Source organism: Eumetopias jubatus, unplaced genomic scaffold, assembly GCF_037043125.1.
Source record: "Eumetopias jubatus isolate StellerSeaLion01/CBP00866 unplaced genomic scaffold, mEumJub1_p1.0 scaffold_16, whole genome shotgun sequence".
In the NCBI taxonomy this organism is placed as follows: Eukaryota; Metazoa; Chordata; class Mammalia; order Carnivora; family Otariidae; genus Eumetopias; species Eumetopias jubatus.
Window position 1 is genome coordinate 13,753,965 of NW_028274822.1, and position 20,580 is coordinate 13,774,544.

General features: G+C 40.6%; 1 protein-coding gene across 1 annotated transcript in view; it reads right to left on the reverse strand.

Annotated features, from left to right (window-relative positions):
- PHLPP1 (PH domain and leucine rich repeat protein phosphatase 1) overlaps nt 1-20,580 on the reverse strand; it is a 216,814-nt gene that overhangs the window by 3,295 nt on the left and 192,939 nt on the right. The window contains exons 13-15 of the mRNA XM_028102984.2: nt 12,685-12,815; nt 8,369-8,473; nt 2,123-2,317 (exon numbers count right to left, since the gene is read on the reverse strand). Coding sequence (XP_027958785.2) covers nt 2,123-2,317; nt 8,369-8,473; nt 12,685-12,815 — 431 coding nt within the window. The remainder of the gene's footprint in view (nt 1-2,122; nt 2,318-8,368; nt 8,474-12,684; nt 12,816-20,580) is intronic.

The following is a 20,580-nucleotide window of genomic DNA, read 5'->3' on the forward strand; positions in this document are numbered from 1 at the left end:
GACGTGACCGGTCACGTGTCAGCTTTGCTAACTCAACAGGAGGGCTAGGAGGAAAAACAGAGCCCGGGGGTTCCACTCGGTCTCTCTCACCAAAGCAAGCGCTGCTCCACTTCTCCAAGGAGGAGGGCCCGTGTGTGGAGTCTGCCCGCCCCCCCCATGTCTGCACACAACTGGGGGAATGCCCCTTTACCACCCAAGGAGCCCTTGTCCTGTGGCATCCAGCCTGCTGCTCCCTCATCATGGTGCTCCAAGGACAGAAGGGAAATGGCTACTTTGCTCCCTGTCCACCTCTTCAAATGCCCCCTGCCCCCAGCGAGGGGACCGAGGGAGCACTTCAACAGGTTTAACTGTACTCCACACACAGACAGATGCACTTCAACATGACCTGGCCCTCCTACCCTCTTCTCCTTTGTAAGGATGTTTGCTGGTATGAATGAGCCTTTAATTTCTGGACCATTCATGTTCTTGCCTTATGTGGGGAAGACTTTCTATACCCGTGTTACCTATTCTAGAATATTCAGAGGAAGGACATTCTAGTACTCAAGCTCCAAAGTGCTGGCGATATACCCCTTTTTTTCGTGACCCCTACTCTACAGATGGAGTACACAAAGCACCTACAAGTTCTGACAAAAGGAGCCAAGAACTCCTATCACAAGCTTCCCAGGGCCCTGCTGATCCTGAGTGGTGCTGAAGCAAGAAGGCTGAGCAGACTCCTCCGTTTACCAGGGCAGACCTGCAGGTCCTGTCAGCTCCTATCAATGCTCTAGTTTAGGCGAGCAGCAGGACCAGCAATGGAAAGCAGGGCTGCCTACTTGAGTAAGTTAGGATGTCAGGCGCAAGAAGACATACAGTTCCTCCAAAGGCTGAAAAGATCACTCCAGATCCCATGTCCTCTTTAAGGGGCAAATGGCCCTGGAGATGGGTCAACAACTCGGGTCTGTAAGTGCAGACCTGTAGCCAACCCTGACCAGACGGGGCTGGAGGCCCGACCAGGGAAGCCCTGCTTGCTCTCTTTCCAGGCACAATGATTCCTTTGAGCAAAGCCAGCAACTGGATGGTACCTGGGGACCGGAACAGCTGGGAATCAGAGTTTGAGGGCTCATGTATCTATAAAAAGTAGACCTCTTTGGGGTGAGGGTGTGAAGGGAGTGTGTGCACATGTTTGTGCATACGATGATATGTGTTTGCTTTTTTCCCTAGGATACGATGGTGATAAAAACAGAAAAGGAGATAGATGTGGCTGGTTGTTAGAACATTCTCTGGAGTCTTACTGCCCCAGGTCAAATTCTGGCTGCGCCATCTACTAGCTCTTAAGAGAAATTTGTTTTACTTCTCTGTACCTCAGTTTCTCATCGGTAAAGTAAGTACATTTTACCCAGTTTGATAGTTAATGTTACTGTATGGCATGTGGGGTATTTAGAACAATGACTGGTACACAGGGCTCACTAAATATTATCTATTATCAGTATTTAATTGCTAATGGTATGTGCCCAGTAGAATCTGAAAGACAGAGGTGAGTCTAGAAGCAAAGAATCTCATTGTAGCAGTCTCTACCAAGCTCTTCAAGAGGAGCTATTTAGGACTGAGGGTAACTTTAAAGGCTGCTCCAAACCAGCACTCCTTAGCAGATACTTTTTCTACCCCTGTTACAAAGCTACTTCCTCGGGCAGATTATCATGGCAGAGAAAAAGGAGAGCTCATCATTGTTCTCATGACCTTTAGGACACTCCCTGTTTCCTGGGCCCACGGGAGGGTTTGCAGTACAGTATGAACAGACAATTCCTTTACAACTTACAAAGCCATTAAAGTGACATAAGAAGGAGCAATTCTTTGAAGGAGGGAATGCTTCTAACATTCATCCCTAAGAGTTACAAACACAATTCCACGGTTTCTACAGTGACCAAAAGCTCTACACTAAATTTCTGTCATTGACTCAGCCTCCTACTAAGTTGTCTGAACACCAGTATGTCTCAAGGGGACATGGTCCATCCCTGATACTTCCGCAAAACCAGATCACCTGAATGCCTCTTGCATACCCACATGCCACAGCAGTGCTTTGAGACTATTGGGCAAACACTCAAAGAAGAGCAAGAAAACACATAGCAGGGACTGGAAGTTTTACCTTTGCATAACAATGAACGTATTAACCATGTATTCTTCTTCGTTTTTTGTTTTCTGCAGCTCTTCGGCCAAAATGTCACTCATAGTGCACTGGAGGAGGTAGGGCACCTCCACGTTACGGTCTCCGTCAAATACCCCGTACAGGGCCTCCCGGTTGTCACAGAAGTTGTTCACAGACAGGGCCGCAACGCACAACCTGTGAAGCAAGAGTGAAATGTGCTGAGTCTGCTCATCTTTCCTTGTCCAACGCAACACTATTAACAGTCTTGTCTCTTCCTTCATGACCTCAGACGGGGGAAGAATAAACTAAGGTAAACTAACCCCGACTAAATTCTGTAAAGCAAATTAGAATGATTAACACTGATACTTCACATATGCCCATCTTCTGATTTTATTTTTCAATGGCAGAGAAAGAGAATAGGAGGTATGGGAAATAATAAAAGATTCTGAATCCATATGTCCATATTCATTCATAAACATTAAGGAAAACTTCCACGTTGGGCAAAATGGAGTAACAACTAAAACACTGGGACCTTTTGTATGTTATCCCCCCGCCTCCCCAAAACAACTTAAAGAAGGCAGGGAAAAAAAACCACCTATGGAACAATAGTATTCAGACACTGGCTGATAAGAAGTGCAGGTCAGAGAGCAAGCATGAAGCTTGCCCAGCTTATTGCCTGGAGGAAGTTTCTGGGCTGCAGCTGGGGAAGGAGCTGAGGGAGGAGGCAGCAGTTAGGGCTGCAGCAGAGCAGTGGAGGTGGGAGTGTGCTCTGGAGGCCTGCAGAGTCTCTGCACTCCAGGCCTTTGCAGAACCACGTTGTTTCCAAGTAACTGTGCCCCATGCACTCTCCAAAATGAAACACAGAGGGGGAAAAAAAAAAGGCAGGCAGACAAATAAGAGGCCAGGGCATCAGTGACTGCCAGGGCAACCTCAAGCAGCCAAATACACAGGGAACTGGAGTCTTCAAAAGAGGAGAGAGACAGGAAAAACCTTTGAAGAATTTAATGGCTGAAAAGATTTCAAATCTGATGAAAACTATAAACCTATAGATACAAGAAGCTCAACAAGTAGTAAGCAAAAGAAAATGAAAAAAAAAAACTGCTGAAAATCAGGAATAAAGGTGGGGGAGTAGGTAGAGGAACAAAGACACGAAGGACAGCAAACAATGCAGAAGACAGTGGAGCAACATCTTTAAGGTACTGACAGTAAAAAACTGTCAACCTGGATTTCCAAATCAGTGAAAATTGCTTTCAAAAAGGTAAGGTGCAATAAAGATGTTTTCAGATGCACAAATAACTTACTACTACCAAAAGACTGGCAGAATAAGAAACATAAAAGGAATACATGAAGCAGAAGAAAATACCAGATGGAAATCTGGATCTACATAAAAGAATGAGGTGTACAAGAAATGACAAATAGATGAGTAAATATAAAACTCATCTGAGAAATCATTTTCGAACAGTGGTTCTCAATGGGGGCAATTTTACCCGCGGGACCCATTTCTGACTGTCACAGTTGGGAGAGACGGTGCTATTGACATGTAGTAGGTAGAGGCCAGGGATGCTGCCAAACACCCTACAATGCACAGGACAATCCCTCCCTCCCTGCCCAACGATATTATCTGGCTCAAAATGTCAATAGCACTGAAGTTGAGAAACACTGCTTTAGAAAATGACTAAAGTAAAAATTATAACCATGTATTTTGGGGTTTATAACATAAGTAAAACATGAGAATACTGCAAAGACCAGGAGAGGGGAAATGGAAATACACACTGTAAGGTTCTTATATGTGAAGTGATAGATTAACTTATTATTTGAAGGTAAACTGTAATTAAAGGTTATACTACAAACACTAAAGGCATAATAATGAATAAAGGAGATAAAATGGAATCATAAATCCAAAAGAATGAAGAAAAAGACAAAGAACAGATGAGACAAATAGAAAACAGCTGGCAGATTTAAACCTAACCATATCAATTCCATTAAATATACAAGTGGTCTAAATACGGCCCCAGAAGACAAAGTCAGACTGGATTAAAAAAAAAAAAAAAAAAAGGTTAAAAGTAAAAGGATAAAAGATATACTATGCTAAAGAAGATACATTAAGATCAAAGTATATTACAGAACAAAGAGTATTCAGTTCATTCATCACAAAGCTACATTTTAAATGTTTATGCACTTAAGACAACTTTGAAACACATGAAGCAAAACTGATAAAACTAGGAGAAACAAACCGATTATTATAGTCTCTCAGCCACTGACAAACAAGTAGATAATCAGTAAGATATTCAAGACTTCAACAACATCAACCAACTTGATCTAATTGACACCCTACCCCAACAGCAACAGAATACTCATTTTTTCCAAATGCAGAGAATATTTACCCAGAATATTCTAGGCCACAAAAAGTCTCAATAAATTTAAAGGATCCAAGTCATTCAAAATACATTCTCCAGTCATACTGGAGAAATTGCTTAGAAGGAAATGTATAGATCTAAATGCTTATATTACAATATTAATGTTCTAAGCTCAAATCAATGACCTAAACTTCCACTTAAACTAAAAAAGAGCAAAACAAACTGAAAGCAAGCACAAAGAAAATAATAAAAATAAGCAGAAGTCAATGAACTAGAAAACAAATACAACAGGGAAAAATCAACAAGACCAAAAGCTGGTTCTTTGAGAATATCAGTAAAATTAATAAACCTCAAACCAAACTGATCAGTATAAAAAGACAAATTACCAATATCAGGAAGGAGAGCCATTACTACAGATCCTACAGATTTTAAAGCATAATAATATGAATAAGTTTGTCAAACGTGAAAACCAAGGGATAAATTCCTTAAAAGACCTAAATTACCAAAGTTCATTCTAGAAGAGATAGATAATCCCATAGCAAAGAAACAGAATGTGTAGTTAGAAGCCAAAGAAAATTCCAGGTCCAGATGGCTTTTATTGGTAAATTCTACCAAACCTTCAAGGAAGAAATATCAATTCTGTACAAACTTTTCAAGAAAACTAAAGAAGAGGAAACAGTCCTCAACAATGAGGCCAGCATTACCCTGATACCAAAGCCAAAGACATCACAAGAAAACTACAGGGGCATGAGCAACAGATTACCAGCAAATTGAATCCAGCAGCCTACGAACAGGACAATACATCATGACCAAGTAGAATTTATCTTGGGCATGCAAAGCTGATTCAGCATTCAAAAATCAAAGTAATTTACCACACCGACAGACTAAGGAAGAAAACATATGGTCATCTCAACTGAATGCAGAAAGAGCCTATGACAAAAACTTTTAGCAAAGTATGATTAGAAGGGAATTTTCTCAACTTGATAAAGGGTGTCTACAAAAATACCTTCATAATCATATTTGATGTGAAAGAATATATTCTCACCAAAGATATATGGATGGATGATAAATGCATGGAAAGGTGATCAGCATCATTAGTCATCATGAAAAGCAAAATTAACCCACAATGAGCTATCGCTATTAGAATGACCAAAACTGCCACCACCACCTTGTAACAGGAAGCACTGGTAAGGATGTGCAACTAGAAGTCTCACACATTGTGGCTGGGAATGCAAAACTGGAAAGGAATCTGGGAGTCCTTTGGAGCTAAGTATCTAATCCTGCTCCTAAGTATTTACCCAGGAGAAAACACAAGTTCACACAAAAACCTGTACACGACTCTTTATAGCACTCATTGTTTATATTTGCTGAAAAGTTGAGACACTCTCAATAGATTTCAAATGGTGAATGGATAAATGATAATACATGCATGCAATGGAGTAATACTCAGCAATATAAAGGAACTAACATGTGACATCACAGATGAATATAAAATGCATTATGCTAAGTGACACACGGTAGACTGAGGTGGTTGTCTTCTATATAATTCCATCTATATGACATTCTAGAAACGGCAAAACCAAGGCAACAAAACCAGGTCAAGAGTTGCCAAGGGTCAGGAGAACTGACAACACGGGGGCACGGGAGAATTCTGGGGAGTGACGGGGCTGCTCTAGAACCTGACTGCGGTGGTGGTTACACAATCACATTCTTTCATCAAAACTGCAGGGCTGTACTCCTAAAAGGGTGAATTTTGTTGAATATAAATAACTTCTTATTCTGTATATTAATAAAAACAATGAAGACCAGATCTACATCATGGCTAGACGGAGATATGAACCTGAAAAAATAACTTGAGGAGTTAGGGGATAAATAATAGTAAGAACCATTATCCTTAACAATAGCTCACACTTACATAGCATTTACTGTAACATTCTATTTTTTAATCTAGATGGTGGTTTGCAGATGTGTTCCCTTTAGTTGTATACTTATGTACTTCGTTGTTACCTATGTTATACTTCAATATAACGTTTCTTTAAAAAAAAAAGTAGGGACATCTGGGTGACTCAGTCGGTTAAGCATTTGACTCTTGATTTCAGCTCAGGTCATGATCTCAGGGTCACTAGGTCAAGCCCCCTGTCAGGCTCTGAGTTGAGGTTGGGTGTGGCACCTGCTTTAGATTCTCTCTCCTTCTGCCCCTCCACCCACCCTGCTCTTGCACATACTTTCACTCAAAAAAAGTAATGGGGGAAGGGGGAATTATGTAGGAAAAAACAGGTCTAATTGGTCCCTTGCTTCATTAATATATAGGAGTAGATAATACATTTTAATATCCAGAGATGTTTAAAAGCCAATCTAGGGTTTCACATCAGTGTTCTGGAATTAGAAAGCAGTTTCACATACTGGTGGTTATAAGCAAGACCTAGGTCTTTTAAAAAAAGATCTCCAGAAAGGAACTCTGAGTGCTCCAAAGAATGTACTAATTTCTCCCCAAAAGACAGTGCTAACACAAGGCAAAATACACAGAACTAAGGCAACAACCAGAGCCTGGCACAGCTGGTCATTCTGCCTTTATTGGGCAAATGGAGCGGTGGTGCTGAAATGGGGGCTGCCTCTTCCCTAGACTGCACAACACCAAGTCCCACCCTTAGGGAAAGAAGGACCAATGCGTCAGATCCAGAACTTGATTCTGTTTTCTGCTCAAAGGGGGGGGGGGGGGAGAAAGGGGGCAGCATGGTGACCACAAATCCACTTTTTATTTTCCGTGAAAGGTATTCAGCTAGTCAGTGGTTCCCATTCCTGGATGCACATCAATGTCACCTGGGGGAGATTTTAAAACATTCTGAAATGCTAGGCGTAGGCTGAAGTTCCTCCCCTGACTGATTCTGAAGTGCACCCAGGGTAGAATGTTAGGTATTACGGAACTGTCTTCCACTTTTTCTTTCCTTATTCTCGATATTTCATGTTGTGATACCTTAGCTAATTATGACTATTCTAATTTATAGGAGGCTTTCCTTTTCTGGTATTTTCTGGTACTAATTATTAGCACCTCTTCATAAGAAGCAAGCCCGAAGAGCTTGATTACAATTCTCAGGAAAATCAATATTTGCACCTGAGACAAGGAAGAAAAAGAAATTGAAATTGAGATGGACAAGTCCTGGCGGCAAGACAAGCAGCTGACCTCACAGGGAATGAACATGAAACTCCTGCCAACCTAATTTATTGTTTTTTAAAGATTTATTCATTTATTTTAGAGCGTGTGCATGAAAGCGAGTGTGTGACCTGGAGGGGGGCGCGGCGGGTGCAGAGGGAGAGAAATCCTTAAGCAGACTCCCCGCTGAGCGCAGAGCCCCATGTGGGCCTCAATCCCAGGACTGGGAGATCATGACCTGAGATGAAATCAAGAGCTGGCCGCTTAACCGACTAAGCCACCCAGGCACCCCCTGCCAAGCTAATTTAAGATTGTAAGAAACAGCTCCAAGAACCACTAATCAATAACGAAAGTGATTGAATATGGGCAATCAAGGCTACTTCTCCTTCAACACTATCCCCTGTTTTGCTCGGTAAACAGGCTTCAAACAAAGATCGACTTTTCCAAAGGGCAGGGATGCATTTCAATACTTAGGTCTTCTCCAAACACTGGAGTCTCACACAGACTGAATGTGTCAGTTACACTGTACCCTAGCAACATCTCTCACAAAGAGAAGAGTACGTGATGCCAAGCAGGGCTTAGCTTACTGTTCAAACGTAAGACTTGAGGTGGCCTCACTTTAGGGAATCCTGCTCAGATCAATGTGACACGAGGAAAGTGTGTGTTAGCACTGAGTATCTTCCCCACTAAAGAAGGGAGGCGGGCTGGAGGCGCTTCTCACTCCAAAGTTTCACCCACTTGTTTTTCACCCCTGAGGCTTCAGTATATCCATGGCTCCAGACAGCTGGGGCTCCAGATGCATCTCCTGCGGAAGGCTGATCAATCTTGAAACAGCGGATATTACTAACAAGAGAAAAGAAAGGGACGGGAATCAAAGTCAAAGATGGGTGAAATGCTACCTTTATTTGAGAGATGAAAAACACCCGCTAAGCACTCTGTACTTACCATTTGTGTTTAACATGTCTAAAATATTTATCAGCAAGAACTAGCTACTCAACAAAGTGAAAACAAAGGGGCATGAAAATAAGTTTTTATCAGCATCCTAGGGTGGTGATTCGAGACCTTTACACATCACACTTCGATGGCTGCTGTCTCCTGGGCATGAAAAAGACTGCTCTCAACCTTAGTTTGAGAAAACATTACGTTGGGTGTATTCTTACAGTCTGAACACCCAGATTTGAAAAGTACGAAACCTAAGCCACAATCATATTGTATTTGAATGAGAGAATTCTGCAACATTCATCCTCAAATCCAATTTCTGCTCGTATCACCCCTTCCAATATTTCACAAATATTGAGGACTTGCCATCCCTTAAGCTTCCAATTCTTTGCTCATTTGCAGCCATTCATGCTAAGACTAATACCATGAAATTATGAAAGGAGGGGTATTTCAATAAATTACACATTAACACTGTGAATTAAATGGGAGACAAGTCATCTCACCTCGCTGTCACATGCCATAACTGGTCCAACAGGACCCAAGACAAATACTGAAAGTGTAAACTCTCGAATGGGGTTTATTAAAAACCACCCTACTAGAAAGTATTCAGTGCCCCCAACAGGAAGTCCTACAGATGTGAAACAGTTTTTTAAAAAGGCTGGCTACCACACGGTGAAATAAATCCTACTTACTTATAAATTGCCACTAGTTTTTCCCCCTCTATTACTTATACAAGAGAAAAAGCTTACATATAATCTCTTAACACAGACACTTCTGTCATGACCCCAAGAATTTAACTCCAAAATACAACAAACACTGAATACCCTTCAACTCTAAGAAGTAAATCTATACCTAACTGTATTCACTTTGATTCTAGAAATAGATGATTGCAATTTCTGTGAAATTTAAAAATATTTTGTGAAAGAAAAGTTTCTACTCTCAATTACCAGCAAACATTCACTCTTCCCTTTATCCTAAACTGGAAAAGTGCCAACAGAAAATCCTGAAGTAAAACTAATACCTTATTTCATAGCAGAGCTATATATCCTCTTTTCAAAGTTTTCAATCCTAACAATAAAAGAGGGGCATTTAAAAAGACAGTCTGCCATTATCTGCTATTCATATGACCTGGCACCAGATTTCATCCCTGCACAATGGTAAGCAAATGAGAAGCATTTCTTAAGGCCTACCTAAGGTTCTCACGACATCTTCACTACCTTTCTGAATTCCAGAGAAAAACGGAGGGCTCATTTCTAAAGACATTTATACTTTTTATAGAACACAGAACCTTCAAAGAAATAATTCCATTTCCTAGCCTGAAATTAAAGAAAAAGTAATCCTTAAACTCCCCCCCAATCCCTTCTGGTTAAGCGGGGCTTTCGCCCTCTCTGCCTAGCTGAACAGTGTGGCTGAGAAGCTGTCCGAAATGACCTGAATGTCGACTCTTGTACCTCTTTAAACCAGTCTGGGAGAACATGGGAGCTGGAGCTCAGTCACACAGAAGAGCCACCATATGCACTCACCGTGGCTCATGCCCAATAAACAGGCCAAGCCTCTAGAAGCACAAGAAATACATTAGATATGGAAGCTCTCGCAAGTTAGGAGGAAGCCATAGATAGCCTCCCTAACGTTGTTAAACAGAAGACAACATCTTTACATAAAAGTGTTATGATTTCATTGTTACCTTTTTAAAATCTGAGAACACATGTGTCTTTGTAGTTGCTCAGGCCAGTTCAGTAACACGTTCACTGCAGAGTCTTGAACAAATAGATTTTTCTTACACATGTATAATAGTGGGGTCATTCTATATATGTGGTTTTGCATCTTTTTTCTAATTACATCATGAACATTTTCCCATGACATTTTATGTTCATCCTAAAGATAATTAGATATATCTTGATGACTACCTCTGTGCCTAAAATGAGCACATTTCTGATTATTTTTTAAAATAGAAACAGAAATAGAAAACCTTGGTCTAAGTATGTGAATATTTTTAAAAGCTTGATACACAGAGTCAATAGCATTTAAGAAAAGTTATGTCAATTTACAGTACTCCAGCAGCACCAATTTGAGGGAGGAAAATGTTATTTAAATATTTACTATTTCCTTGATATACTGAGATTGAACATCATGTTTTCATGTGCCTATCTGTACTTCTTTTGTGAAATGTTAATGTTCTTTGCTTGTTTGCTGTTTGAGTACTTTTCTTATAAGAGCATTTTCTATCGAGAATACTAATGCTTTTATTTTTGCTTTTTTTTTTGTTTGCCAGTGTTTCTTCTTAAGAAGTTTGTCACTTGCCTTTTAGATTTACTCTTGATTGCTTCTGGAAAGATATTTCAAATTATTCTGTATAAAACATACTTTTAAATATTTATAACATAAATATTAAAACCAATCTATATATATTGATTTCTCCTCTTGTGATCCCTGCCTCCCACCTCCCCCCCACCACCACCTTTTTTGGCCTAAAAAGTCATATATGATTTTTTCTTACTTTTAGAAATTATTTCGTTTTATAGAGTTAACTCTTTAATTTAGCTGGAATGTATTTTGGTGTGTAGTACAAATTCAACTTTTTTCTCCAAACAGCTATTTCCATTTAGTAACTAATTTTGATATATTTTTAACAGAAAATTTCATATATTTGTAAGAATACTCAAAAGTTACCTGTATAAAGATGAAATACATATTGATGATCCATGCACTCTTAGTTCTGAGAAGTCCCTTAGCAAGTCTGTAAGCCATCTTCCCCATCACGTAGATGAGAAAACTAAGGTCTGTACAGACTCAGGGATTTGGGCCAAGGCTTCACATACTGATAAACGGTGGAGAGTGCCTAGGTCCCCTGTGGCTTTCCTACAACACTCTACTTAAGCAGTATTCTTCAATTATATATTGAAATCAATTAAGTACCTAGAACCAACAGGCACTAATTAGGCCAATTCTATCCAGGAATCACCCTGATGATGTTCAAATTCTGGCTTGCTCTAAAAGCCTAGGATAATATTAATAGACTACTAATGCTACTCTTTTTTTAAAAATTCTCCTTTTCCGTTTTTTCTAAGCTAATGGAATATGACTTTCAGCAGTAGACAGGGTAACAGGGTTTAAGCATAAATGGCAATACATGACTAGTGTGTATCCATGTCCAAGACTTACTTAAGACTGGCTGCAAAAATATTCTGAGAATTCAGAAATGTTTCAAGAAGGTAATGAAGACCATCCATAATCCTGCTATCCAAAGAATAACACTATTGTAACATTTTGTTTTATATCCTTGTGGGCATTTTCCAGGTGTACACAAGCACACACACCCAATGCACACATATTTATTTTGCAAAAAAGTGGGAACATACCATACAAATTTCTTTGTAAACATTCTCCTCATTTAACATCATATGTAGAGACCTTTAGTTAGTAATGTAACTCTACATTGTTGTTTTTAATGGCTATATAATATTCAATTGGGAAGCATAATTCAATTCTTTTGACATTTAGAGTTCTGTGATGAAAATTTTTTCAAGATATCTTTTCTAATGAGGTTTCCTTTAATGTTTTACACAGTGAACCTGTAATTCTCTACCGACATCAAGAGTGAGACCGTATCAAAGAACGTATCCTTCCCCAAACAAGAAGATAACTTAGCAGGATCTAACTACCCCACACTCCCACTTTTGCTTAAATAATCTGGACTTTAGTTCCACATTGTGCATTTTCCCCACATTACACATCTCTTTCAAAATCCTTTCATAGCATTTGCATTAAGCATCACACCACGTTATCAGTAACTGAGATGTAAGTTTACATATTGGCTAGTCATTGCTCTCCCCCGTCTTTCTTTCTGTCCCCTTTCCCTCTTTGTAGTCATTATTCTTGTTCTCTTTTTGTCTGGATACTTCCTCAGAAACTTTCTGACAGGACACCTGAGTATCCAACTATCTGAAATTGTTTTTGGCCCTCCATGATGGTGAACTATATAGACTCACAAATCACCTCAAACGTGTGTAGATACAGCTAATAAATCAATGGGTCCTTCATATTCTGTTCAATGTTTTCGCTAAGTTATAAATCCCATTGTCAGATGGGGCTGCCGAGCGTCACAAAATACTTACTTCAGAAGTTCCAAGGTTTTGTGATCGAGGGCAAGTCGGGGGTTTCCGGTCAGGTCTAGTTCTTGTAGTTTTGGAGGCAGGTTTTCTGGTAAAGTGACTTCGCTTAGCTCATTACAGCTCAGGTCCACGCACTGAAGGAATGAGGGGAAACAGGAAGTGAGGGCCTGGACAGGTGGTTCAGGTGGTTCTATGCTCCTACCCTTTACCCTGAGAATCCGTCGGACCATTCACTACATGATGCTGGCCAAATGCAGAAAAATGAGGTCGTCTGTTACCCTCCCATAAACACTTTAAAACAGATTTTGCTAAATGCAGCTAAAATGTTTACTGCCTTTGACTAATGCAGAAAATTTGTGTTCTTTACTCTCCCCATCTTTATCCTTTTAAGCTTATCTCTACATTAAAAAAATAAGCATTAACTGAAGACCCTAAGCATAGTTTTTCTTACTGCTCACAAAAATCTCTGCACCTGTTATGACCATAAGGATTACAGTTCTAACATCAAAATCCAACAGTGAAGGGCTTTCTTAAACCAAAAAACTTGCAACATGAGGAAAGGCAGGAAAACATACAAAATGAGAAGATAATTCAAAAGAAGCTAAATAAGAAATGGGTAAAAGACGAGCTGGTGCACATGCCTACTATATGCAAGGGAAAAAGGCACAAGTCACGTATGGATCCTGCCCTCCAGGCATCCACTACCTGGACTCTCCAACAGCTCCTGTCTAATCTCATTTGGGAAACAACCACAAAAAGGGTCAGCATATTGATTAGAACAAAAATTATGTGCTATCTGTGAATGGGAATAATACCTTCTTTCTCACAAAACCTGTGTAAGGCTTAAATGAGAAAAGCCCTAAAATGAGGTGCTGCATTTGCATGATGGAGCAGGGAACCAGGGTAGAAGGCAGCTCGCCATGTACAAGAGAGAATAAGAGTAATTGGCAATTTTTCTGGATAACAGAATATGTAACCCACAATTCGGCAGAATGGGTAGGAAGCATTCAATTATCTGGCTTGGGGTGGCAGCTTATTATAATTTAAGATAATGCCTCAAGAGCCTATTAAAGATCTTAAGATGGTTTGAAAGGCAAATTGCATCTGAGAATTTCAGAATATTAAAAGTAGACAATCATTTTTATTTGGAAAAATTCTTAAGTCTATTATGGATTGGGGAGGGACAGAGACTGAATAAAATGAAAACATGCATTTTTGGAGAAATATATTCTCAACTGACTTCAAAGGATGCAGTTTCCACACAAATTATTTTATACCCTTGCTCCCAAACAGAAGCAATGATATAAAATTATACGCAATTTAAAATAATTATTTTGGGGGGCACCTGGGTGGCTCAGTTGTTAAGCGTCTGCCTTCGGCTCAGGTCATGATCCCGGGGTCCTGGGATCCAGCCCTGCATCAGGCTCCCTGCTCGGCAGGAAGCCTGCTTCTCCCTCTCCCACTCCCCCTGCTTGTGTTCCCTCTCTCGTTGTCTGTCAAAAAAATAAAATCTTAAAAAAAAAAATAAAAATGATTACTTTTTATTATGAGAGGATTATAACCACATTACAAAAAGTTCGACCAGCAGAAAAGCTTAGAAAACTTGCCTTAAATGTAGTACCCTAATAAACCAGTGTTACTATTCTATATTCTTGCAGCCTCATTAATACAAACCCAAACTTTTAAAAAACATAAATGTAGCACAATGTCATCACATTTCACTTATTCCCTATCTGCACTCCCATCACCTTTGATAGCCTTAATACTCTAAGTACAGAAATTCACTTAACCTAAACATTAATAGGGAAACTGTCCTCTCTTTTTTCTTCTGTTTTTCCACTTATAATGGTTCCATCAACAGTCAACTGGACTTCAATGAAAAACTGATAATACTTATTAATGACGGGCTATTCCATCAGGATATACATGAGCACAGGGAAGACAAATGGTATCAGCACAATGTGCTGAGTAGTGATGAAACCCAAGGGCTGGCTGATGCATAACTTAGAACAAGTGATTGAAAGAAACAAATTCAGGTCAGAGCATGCCCTACAGGGAAAGACTACAGACCTTTCAGAACATTACTGAATTTTATGAAATTGATAAGCAACATTTTTCTAATGTTACCTAATGATTTAAATTTTCACAGTTCTGCAGTTGTAATTGCTCATTGTTTAAATTACGAAATTATAAAATGAGTTCAGTAGGGTATTTATAAAGACAATGCTGGCAATATCTTTATAAATAATCCTCTTAGGTGGTGCTTATCAACATCACGACCCCCCCCCATCCTTAATTTACTGCAGCCAGCTCCTGTACTCCGGCCACCACGTCAGCTCCCCCGGGGAGGCCTGGGACCGCACCCGGACTTTGCTCTAGTCTCGCTTCCCTCTGACCCACTCCCCACCAGGCTGTCAGGGTGACTCAGACGTGCTTTATCCCATCTGACCACACTCCGCCTTCCAATCTGCCACCAGACTCCTCAGCATGTCCAACAAGGCCCTTCATCTGCACCTTTCACCACCTGCTTCCTCACACTCTATATTCAGCTGTGTCAAGCTTAATTCCAGTCCCTGCATGTGTCATGTTCTCACTTGTGCCTCTGCACACACTACTGTGACTGGGCCTCTTCGAGCTTTCCTTGCCTCTCACCTGGTAAAATGTGCCTTATGCTTCTAGTCTCAACTCAGTGCCAATTCCACTAGGACCCCTGTTTCAACTGATGCCCCTTGCTTATTTATTCCTTCCATTAGCCTATGATCCTGGGAACAGGCACTGCGGCTTCTCCTCCCATGTCCTGAGTGCTGTGCGGCACAAAGAGCAGTGCCCAATGAATGCTTTCCTTCAAATGAGAAGCCAATGAACAGCTAATTGCCTGGGAACGGGTAGACAATTATTTGCTGAACGAATACATGAACGGATCTTCTGAGAAGGTCCTCCTTCAGTCAGCTAGGATGGGAACTGAGACACATGTGCTTAGATTAAATTCGGTCTGGAGTAAGTCACACCCCAATGCGACACTTTCTTTAGTAGCAAATTGTGCTGCACATTGAAGGAGGTTTGTTCATAAAAATTGTAGGATGCTGGCACCTGGCGCTACCTACTGGCATGCACATAAATAGTGAATGCTCCATTTACAAGTACTATTTCCTATTCTTTTAACAGTTCTCAACAAACACTTGTTGGCTGAGTGAGTGTAATGGCTGCCACTGGGAAAACAGAAAATTGGGGGGTGAGACTGGAGAAAAACACATTACTTGCACAGCCTATGTTATTTAATGTATGTTTCTCTATTGTTTAATGCGCTAAAACTTTCTTGAAAATACATTGCTAAATAGAATGTTAAATCTGCCTACCACATGACTAACAAAGTTACCTTTCCCTCTCAGGCCTCTTCTAAGACATAGCTTGCAAAAGTTACTTGGCTTTCATACAAAATTCTGGTAAGAATACTGAAAACAGAATTATCCAATCCTCGGAAAAAGTGAGATAACTCATACTTGGAGGAACTCATGACTTAGAGGAAAATTACTGCTAATACGTTTAGCTAAGAGCACAGGAAAATAATCAGTGCATCTTAAAGAGAACTGATCTGATTTATCACTTAAGCATAGTTATCACCAAAGCTCCAATATCTTTATTATATTTTCCTCATAAAACATTATTAAAGACATAGGCATATTCATTTTTAAAAAAGATTTATTTATGTATTTTAGAGAGAGAGCGAGCGAGCGAGCACATGAGCGGGGAGGCAGAGGGAGAGAGAGAATCTCAAGCAGACTCCGCACTGAGCATGGAGCCTGACCTGGGGCTTGATCCCAGGACCCTGAGATCATGACCTGAGCCGAAACCAAGAGTCGGACACTCAGCTGACTGAGCCACCCAGGTACCCCAGGCATATCCATTTTCATTGCAGCGTGTGTTCTATTACCTGCCGGATAACTGCCAGTGTTGCCCTCAAACGGCAACTTTACCTCCTGGCTCTGGGCGACTCTGCAACCGCTTGCGTGATTCTTCAGAGCACAGCGAGCCCGCCCCCGCAGCCATGCTGCCCCACAGCTCTGTCAGGTGCAAAAGGGGGGCTCCCAATCACCTCTGCACTCCCTTGCCCTCACGGAGCGAAAGCCGCTGATGTAATTATTTCTGTAACTATTTAGACATGTACATTGTTTAAACTGCCCCACCTTTCATCAGGGAGTTGCAAAAGAAGACCTTTAATCTTGTATAAAGCCTCCTTCTCTATTACAAATACTGTGATTTTTCTCTGAACAGCTTCACTAATTTTCATTATGAATTCATTAAGAAGCAAACAAATGCAAGTAGTCATCCAAAGGAACACTGATTTGGCACCTACAAAGCGGCAGACAATAGGCCAGACATCAGGGATCTACAGAGATGGCACCGCAGGCCCCACCCTGGGGAATTCCCAGGCCGGAGTGGGAAATAAACACTACTACCTCCAGCTGTGAATCAACAACAGGGTCAAGTGTGCCTGGTCATGACAGGAAAGGGGCCACTACTGAGACTTTCCAGGACAGGATTTTTGTGAGGAATCAAAGTTAAAGGTAATGTTAGGAAATCTCCTAAATAATTAATACTGACCCAGATTCTAGGACCATAACGACGACTGCTTCTGGTTTCTGGCTTTCAGATATGCAGTATAAATGCCTCGATGACCTTTTAAGTCTAGGAGGTCAGCTATTCTACCCAGCTAACACTTAACTGGTCCCTGATCTGTCTTCATTTGCATATCCTACTTTCCAAAGAATTAATCTCTTCTTTCATCCGTTCTGACCCAGCCATTTCCCCATGATCTTGGTGTCTTTATCACCAAGCTGGTTCTCGTTCTCTCTCTCTCTCTCTCTCTCTCTCTCCTTAGAAACAAGAGCAAGCAGAGTTTGATTCCAAGGGATAGTCAACTTCATACTTCACTTCCCAGTGAAACTAACACAGATCCTAGAGATGAGTTCACTCACCTTATCCAAGTAGGTCGTCACTGCATAGTACAACATGAAAACAATCTTCTGAAGAAGATTTAAAACATTTTATTTTATTATTCTTTTTAATCTTTTTTTTTAAGTTTTTTTAAAAATTTGTCAGAGAGAGCACAAGCAGGGGGGTGTGGTAGGCAGAGGGAGAAGCAGGCTCCCCGCTGAGCAAGGAACCCAATGTGGGACTGGATCGCAGGACCCTGGGATCATGACCTGAGGCAAAGGCAGACGCTTAACCGACTGAGCCACCCAGGCATCCCAGATTTAAAACATTTTAAAAGATACTGTTCATCCAGTAATTAAAATCAAGATGCCACAGGAACATGCTAAATTTAAAAAAGAAGTTGCTGATATGGTGTTTAAACTACAAATTTCATGCACATGTGTCACACGTTTGTCTACTTAAACCACACTTCAAAAAAGGTTAGTCACTAACTGGAAGTTACTCAACTAAGATCTTGGGGAACCGAGCGCCGTATTCATGGTCACTTTTGCTATTTGGATTCATTACCACGAGCGGCCGAAATGTGGACTTCAGCTCAGGACCAGCCAAGCCAAGTCTGGCTTATATGGTGACTCTGAAATCATGTCTTCTTCTCTACCTCATTGAGAGCTGATCTATATCCAGAGGGAAGCCCTTCTATTTTAGAACCAGGATAGAAAAATAACCTGCTCTGGGAATACAGGACTGGAGGTAGGGAAGATTTATTTGAAAGTGCTAAACAAAAGTGAAGACAATAAAACTAAGGAACAAAAGTACTCTGACTCTGGGTCCACTTGGGCTCACTGGAAAATTCTGAAAATAGAAAATGTTTTCCTACTAATAACTTATATGACCTTCTTGCCCAAGTATAGAAATCGATGCCTGAGGATGAGCAGATCTCACTGAATGTACCAAAATGAGAAAAGACCAGACCTAAATTTTATCCAACACTAGAAGGTGCATACAGTTTCTGTTTTAGGGGTACATGAATAATGGCTTAATTTTTCAAGTTAAAAAATGTATTTTAGCACATGTATTTTAGTAGGGGAACTTGTTTACCCTTTTAAGTAATAACTGGCTTTGAAATTTTGGTAACAAAGCTATGAATAAGCGCTTTCCTTTAAAGTCTTAAAAGAGACTGCTTGGAGAGAACAAGCTAGTTAAATATAGTAGGGCCTCTCCCTCTTTAAATCATGTTCTGTGCTCAGTTTTTATAATTGCAATGATCATAATACCTTTTAGGAACTACTTTACAATTACTTCATTTTCAACAAGCAATAGGAATATAATCTAGGGTTATTAACTCAGTAATAACATTTTAGTATAGGCTGAGTATTTCAATTTAGGACATTAAAAACATGCTAATTTAGAGCTCAGTTTGCAGATGCTCATAGGTATTTTACCACTTGAGATACAGCAAGCCTTTTTACCAAGAATTTTCTTTTGGATGGTTTAAATGTGTGTAAATACACTGCAATTTAAGATATTCTCATATGAAAGAACACTGACATACCAACTCAGAGTTCTAAAACAATGTAACTACTACTTTATCAATGCTATCTGCCCAGGGCTGCAAAATGCACACTTCTGTATATAAAGGATACTTGATATTGCTCATCACCACTCCCACCCCAAAGAAAACCCCCAACCAACAAAATCTCTATCTATTGGTAACGGAAGAGCTGGATCAGAAAGACAGGACATGGGGCGCCTGGGTGGCTCAGTCATTAAGTGTCTGCCTTCGGCTCAGGTCATGATCCCAGGGTCCTGGCATCGAGCCCCGCATCGGGCTCCCTGCTCCGCGGGGAGCCTGCTTCTCCCTCTCCCACTCCCCCTGCTTGTGCTCTCTGACAAATGAATAAAATTAAAAAACAAAAAAGGACATTATTAACATACAGAAACTGCTAAGATAAAATAGCTGGGATAACAAGAAAAATCTAAGACCAAAAGAAACAAAAGCATTAAAAAACCAATACGAGAAGTAAAACTTTTAAAGGAGCTGTATAGTCAGGCACAGACAGAGGTCAACAGAAGACGTTCAACAGAAACAGAAGGCCCTGACTTCAGATCCAGGAAGCCAAGCTAGGGTCGAGGAGAGAATTCATTTTCACCGAACAAGAGTCAGATTTTGCAAAATCTAGTCAAAACCTGGAAAGTTCAAATGTCCACCTGTATCTGTACTTTAAACCAGACACTTAAAAAAAAAAAGCCTAATCCACAATTTAGAGTTACAGAACATCAAAAACCAGGTGCAGAAAGCAAGACCAGCAAATGGGAGGTTGGTCTGGAGACTCTTCCCTTCTTGTCCTGGGGTCCCACCAGGCACAGTGCACAGAGACCAGTTTATAGGCCCCTGCAGAAGATACCACAGCACCGCCCCCATGTCCAGCAATGGGCAACACAGGGGCCCCGGGAAGCTCAGCAGCTAACCTAGTACTGAAGACAAAGACGTATTTGTTTAAGTAACATATTTCCGTATTTTACTGATCATCAACCAGAACAGTTGCTCCATATAATCAACATCACAGTTGAACCCCATCAAGGACTGTATTAATTAGAGCTAACCTTTACAGAGTTCTTGCTACGTGCCACTCCTATTGCAAACGTTCACACGTACTATTTCCTTTCATCCTCACAGCAATGCTGTAAAGGAAGGACTATTCTTCCCCTCACTGTCCAGCTGAAGAGATGGAGCAGTTAAGGAACTTATAGCTAGATTCAGCTCCAGGTCTGTCTCCCTTCAGAGCCCCCCCACCCCTTCACCAGTGTGTAAGGTACTATGTAGAAAGTACAAGTAAACTATGGCTGCTAGCTTATAACCAATGTTCTAAAATGCCCGCGATGTATGAAATGATAGTGCTCCCAGTGAAACACATCGTGGCCTAAAGCGTGCACACACTTAGGAAATGGCTTGTGTACACCTCA